The 6,105-nt window shown below is 46.1% G+C and overlaps 1 protein-coding gene across 1 annotated transcript in view; it reads right to left on the bottom strand.

Moving 5' to 3' along the window:
• Nucleotides 1-4,146, bottom strand: part of LOC110515947 (contactin-associated protein-like 2) — a 286,632-nt gene extending 282,486 nt beyond the window's left edge. The window contains exon 1 of the mRNA XM_036943719.1: nucleotides 3,951-4,146. Within this exon, the coding sequence (XP_036799614.1) occupies nucleotides 3,951-4,113 (163 nt within the window). The 5' untranslated portion in view covers nucleotides 4,114-4,146. The remainder of the gene's footprint in view (nucleotides 1-3,950) is intronic.
• Nucleotides 4,147-6,105: the final 1,959 nt, after the last annotated feature.

Below are 6,105 nucleotides of genomic sequence, written 5' to 3'. Positions count from 1 at the left end.
TTTGTTGATGATTTCAAATAATAGTGAATGATAGGATGTCAGTGGTCACGTCTCTCCCTCGGACTGTCATTCTATAAGCTATTAAACCTTATCCCTCTCTCCTGCATGACAAACGCTCTCTCCATCCCTCCCTCCCTCCATTGTTTGTCCATTCCATCCTTCCCACTGTCTCCTTGAACCATTTCCAGACAATGTGTACTGACTGGTGCTCATTAGGGCTGGGATGATACCAATATTGGGATACATGTTAGTATCATGGCAAGGAAACAAAACACAAAGCTGATGTAACTTCTTTAGGAAAACATCCCTAATGTTGGAAACAAACATTGTTTTTGTCATCCAGAATCACATTTATTTATTTTCCAATCTATAGCACACAATATTTCACATACAGCAGGTTTTTAAAGGCCCCAAGTCTCTGGTCTTTTTCATGTTACATTTTTTTGCCATCCAAAAAATATACCCTCTCCCTCTCTCTGTCTCTCTGTCTCTCTGTCTCTCTCTGTCTCTCTCTCTCTCTCCCTCTCTCTGTCTCTCTGTCTCTCTCTCTGTCTCTCTGTCTCTCTCTCTCTGTCTCTCTGTCTCTCTCTCTCTGTCTCTCTCTCTGTCTCTCTCTCTCTGTCTCTCTCTCTCTCCCTCTCCCTCTCCCTCTCTCTCTCTCTCTCTCAAAGAGACACACACACACGTGTATGCCGTGGTAGTTGGACATTGTTAAAATAATTATCCTGCATGGGTTGTCACTGTGCATTTACCCAACCAGGGATTGCCTGGTTCCCTTGACAAAGCATAGATTGCATCATCTTGGTATGCATGTCCCTATATGAAACACTGAACAGGGATATCCCAAATTGAATCTCTATTAATGAGTGTTATCATGGAAAAACAACATTTCAACATTACATTCAGATGAATATGGACTTATATTCTACTCTTGTAGTACAAGGGACAGAGACTACTGTAAGGGTTGTATGAAAGCTAGCCCCAGAGTCAGTTTAAGGTTCTATCCTAGTCTTGTATTGTACCAGGGCCAGAGGGTTGTATGAAAGCTAGCCCCATGCAGAGTCTGGCTGGTCGGTGGATCTGATCCTGTTATCTGCTCCAACACCTAATCCCTGGAGAGAATCACGCACGCACGCACACATGCACGCACACACACACACACACACACACAGAAACACACACACACACACACACACACACACACAGTTTTTCCCTAGAGAGAATCCTGGTAGAATGGAGTTTTTATCAAACACTAGTAATCAGGTAGAGAGGAAAAAGAAGGCAGAAAATAGAAAAGGATAAGGGGGCAGGGAGGGGGATGTGGAGGGGGCAGGGGGGTAGGGAGGGGGCAGGGGAGAGGGCAGGGGGGGTAGGGAGGGGCAGGGGGGGTAGAGAGGGGGCAGGGGGGTAGGGGGTGGGCAGGGGAGGGGAGGGGAAGGGAGGGGTCAGGGGAGAGGGCAGGGGAGGGTGCAGGCAGGGGAGGGGGCAGGGGAGAGGGCAGGGGAGGGGACAGGGGAGGGGGCAGGGGAGGGGGATGGGTAGGGGGCAGGGGGGTAGGGAGGGGGCAGGGGAGGGGGCAGGGGGGGCAGGGATGGGGCAGGGGAGAGGGCAGGGGGGGTAGGGAGGGGGCAGGGGGGGCAGGGGGGGTAGGGAAGGGGGGCAGAGGAGGGGAGGGGGCAGGGGAGGGGGAGCTAGATTGCGGGAGAGCAGAGCAAAAGAATGGAGAGAGAGCGTGGGAGATAGAGGGAATGGGGATGGAGAGAGAGCGTGGGAGATAGAGGGAATGGGGATGAGAGAGAGAGAGAGAAAGGGAAGGGTGGATCAGTGATGAGTGGGAGAGAGATAGAATGAATGAGAGAGAAGAGGAAGTGAGAAAGAAGTTTCACAGAGAGAAAGAGAAAGGGACAGAGTCATTTCCAGTGAGTGAGTGAGTGAGTGAGTGAGTGAGTGAGTGAGTGAGTGAGTGAGTGAGTGAGTGAGTGAGTGAGTGATGAGTGAGTGAGTGAGAAAAAGAAAGAGAGAGATTGGGAAGAATTAACAAAAAACTGAGCAAACTACAATGCTATTTGGCCCTAAACAGAGAGTACACAGCGGCAGAATACCTGACCACTGTGACTGACCCAAAATTATGGAAAGATTTGACTATGTACAGACTCAGTGAGCATAGCCTGGCTATTGAGAAAGGCCACTGTAGCCAGGTTTGTCTCTGAAGAGAAGACAGGCTATGTGCACACTGCCCACAAAATGAAGTGGAAACTGAGCTGCACTTCCTAACCTCCTACCAAATATATGACCATATTAGAGATATATATTTCTCTCAGATTACACAGATCCACAAAGAATTACAAAACAAACCCAAACTTGATAAACTCCCATATCTACTGGGTGAAATACAACAGTGCCATCACTGCATCAAGATTTGTGACCTGTTTCCACAAACACCATTGTAAATACAACCCATATTTATGTTTATTTATTTTCCCTTTTGTACTTTAACTATTTGCACATTATTACAACACTGTATATAGACATAATATGATATTTGAAATGTCTCTATTATTTTGGAACTTCTGTGAGTGTAATGTTTACTGTTCATTTTTATTGTTTATTTCGCTTTTGTATATTATCTACTTCACTTGCTTTGGCAATGTTAACATATGTTTCCCATGCCAATAAAGCCCCTTGAATTGAATTGAATAGAGAGAGAGAGAGAGAGAGGGGTGGTAGAGAGAGAGAGAGATAGAGAGGGGGGGGGGGTAGAGAGAGAGAGAGAGAGAGAGAGATAGAGAGAGAAAGAGAGAGAGAGAGAGGGGTGGTAGAGAGAGAGAGAGAGAGAGAGAGAGGGGGGGGGTAGAGAGAGAGAGAGAGAGAGAGAGAGAGAGAGAGAGAGAGGGGGGGGGTAGAGAGAGAGAGAGAGAGAGAGAGAGAGAGAGAGAGAGACAGAGACAGAGACAGAGAGAGAGAGAGAGAGAGAGAGAGAGAGAGAGAGAGAGGGGGGGTAGAGAGAGAGATTGAGCGAGAGAGAGAGAGAGATGGCAGTGCAATGAATTAACAGCTAACAGTCTGGTTTCCCCTCTCCTGGTTTCCCTGTTTCTGAGTATGATTAATCTACCGACCACACACATGCACAAACACACAGCTGCATAGATGCAGTAATAATGAGATATTATAAATAAAACCCAGGAGGGCAGTTAACTGTAACAGCTTGCAACATTAATATTTAATATGCTTACAGTAGTGATCAGATGTGGTAGTGTCCTGATCCATAGGGTTGACTAAAACCTCTACGGTTCTATAACATGGTTACTACTCCTGGACAGAGATATACATGGTTGTGCTTTGGTCCTGTGGATCATATAGAATCGGGTATGTTACTTAGAGTAGAGCGGCTGGAACCAACCGATATAACTCTAAACAAGCTACAGAGACATACACTATATCTCCAAAATAGTCTAATCGGTCTGCAATGATAAAGACATAGCTTTATTTAGATAGGTTACACCGCATGCACGTTGACAACATCAACAACAACAACAAATAAAGTGGCAACCAATCAAAGCATGAAGTTCCACCACCACTAGCATGTTTTTCTCATAGGCTACCTTTTCCGGGTAGGCGAGTATCCCTTAAAACGGAGCCTTGACAACAACATCAGACCCGTTATAATAACATATAAGACCATGTACCTTCGGGGAATAAGAGGGAAATTGTATGAAGCGTCCTAGCTGCTGCGTCGCATAAATATATGTACCCACTAAACACGCACGACAAAATACAGTCGGTTGGCAATGAACCCATCTACAAAATAGCCAAAATAGTCATAATGGCACGAAACATTTCCGTGCGTCAGCGGTCGGTTCTCATGCCCTGTCTTCCACAGTTCCCTGCCCCGAGATGCCCCCGCGAGCCACCACCAGCTCAAATGACGATGAAACAAACCGGTAACTTACGTGCTGAAGGGAGAGCACCGTGCAAGCTGCTGAAACTGTTAAATATCCACAGCATTGACGTTAACGGGAGTGTTAAAACCAGCCCGGGACTTCGCCGGTGCATCTTAGCGTTGATAAAAGACTGAAAACGGAATAAATGAAAGTGTCGGAGAAATATATCCATTCAGTGCGAGACACGGCTTTCCTGCCGCTCGAGAGCTACAGACTGGCGATGAGAAGACTATACGCGCGAATATCTCTATCTCTAATTCCCACCCCCCTCCCCCTCTCCCCCCCCTCACTCTCTCCCTCTCCCCCCTCTATTCCTCTCTCTCCCTCCCTCCCCCTCTCTCTCCCTCCCTCCCTCTCACTCTCTCCCCCTCTCTCCCTCTCTCTCACTCTCTCTCTTTCTCTCTCTCCCCCCCTCACTCTCTCCCTCTCCCCCCTCTATTCCTCTCTCTCCCTCCCTCCCTCCCCCTCTCTCTCTCCCTCTCTCCCTCCCTCCCTCTCACTCTCTCCCCTCTCTCCCTCCCTCTCTCTCACTCTCCCTCTTTCTCTCTCTCTCTCCCTCCCTCCCTCCCTCTCTCTCCCTCCCTCCTCCTCTCTCTCTCCCCTTCTCCCTGCCTCCCCCTCTCTCGCTCTCTCCTCCTCTCTCCCTCTCTCTCACTCTCTCTTTCTCTCTCTCTCTGACTGTTTCTCTCTCTCTCTCTCTCTCTCTCTCTCTCTCTCTCTCTCTCTCTCTCTCTCTGTCTCTCTATCTCTCACACTCACTCAATATTATAGACTACCAACAAACCATAGCTATTTGTGCCCACGGTTCCCAACTTTAACGACGTCACCAACAGCAGCACTCGGTGATAGTAAGAGACGGTTCATTACAACATCAATGCATTTTTATGGTAGGCAGTACTCAGTGCAGTGTGGACTAGTGAGAGGTCGCTAACCAGTGCTGAATGCTGCTGAAGTTGCTCTCAATTCATTTCAATTCAAAGGGCTTTATTGGGCTGGGAAACATATGTTTACATTGCCAAAGCAAGTGATATAGATAATAAACAAAAGTGAAATGAACAATAAAAAATGAACAGTAAACATTACATTATGTCTATATACCGTGTTGTAACGATGTGCAGATAGTTAAACTACAAAAGGGAAAATAAATAAATATGGGTTGTATTGACAGTGGTGTTTGTTCTTCACTGGTTGCCCTTTTCTTGTGGCAACAGGTCACAAATCTTATTGCTGTGATGGCACACTGTGGTATTTCACCCAATAGATATGGGAGTTTATCAAAATTTGATTTGTTTTCAAATTCTCTCTCTCTCTCTAACACTCTTTCACCTTCCACCTCTTTCTGCAGACCATATACCGCAGGTATGACAAAACAGTTATTTTTACTGCTCTAATTACGTTGGTAACCAGTTTATAATAAGGGTTAAGGGCTGTGTCCAGGCATTGCACATTGCGTCGTGCATAAGAACAGCCCTTAGCCGTGGTATATTGGCCATATTATTGCTTAATTGTAGCCTACACATGGCAGATAAGCTAGCCCTGTGGTTCTCAAACTTTGGGGCGGGTGAGGGGTCAACAGGGGATAACTTTTTAAAGGAATTCAGTCCAACTTACTCTTCAAAGTTGTAATAGTAGAAAGCATGAAGTACAATTAGTAAATTGGGTAGTGCATCATTCGTTTTGCTGTTGTCATGTCAGTCATTGCAGACCTTAGAGAGCTATTTATAACAGATCAACTAGCCCGTGTCAGCTAATGTTTTTAGCTAGGTCTTTTAGCCCATAGATTTTGTTGTGATGTTTGAGTCACTCAAATTATCTTCAAAACTGCAACGTGTTCACAGGACCCCAAGACAAAATGTGTAGAATAGCAGGAAATGAGCTTTAAAAATGCCAAAATAGTCTCCATCTCATAGCAAAATGTATAGAATTGCAGGAAATAAGCTTTAAACCTGCAACATTTTCCCCAATGCTGGTAGGGGGCGTCTGAGTGGAAATGTGTTGGAACTCCTAGGCTGGGCTACTACACACATTTAAAACGGGGGACATGTGTGGATGGGCTTGATGGTGCTTAGATGAATGATGATATAAGAAGGGCCTTTTGATTCTAGATGTAGAGAATGGACAGCACTCCAAAAGATATTTTGTGCAGCAGTCAAAAAGTGTGGGA

Source organism: Oncorhynchus mykiss, chromosome 15 (assembly GCF_013265735.2).
Source record: "Oncorhynchus mykiss isolate Arlee chromosome 15, USDA_OmykA_1.1, whole genome shotgun sequence".
Taxonomy (NCBI): Eukaryota; Metazoa; Chordata; class Actinopteri; order Salmoniformes; family Salmonidae; genus Oncorhynchus; species Oncorhynchus mykiss.
This window is presented reverse-complemented; position numbering and strand designations above follow the sequence as displayed.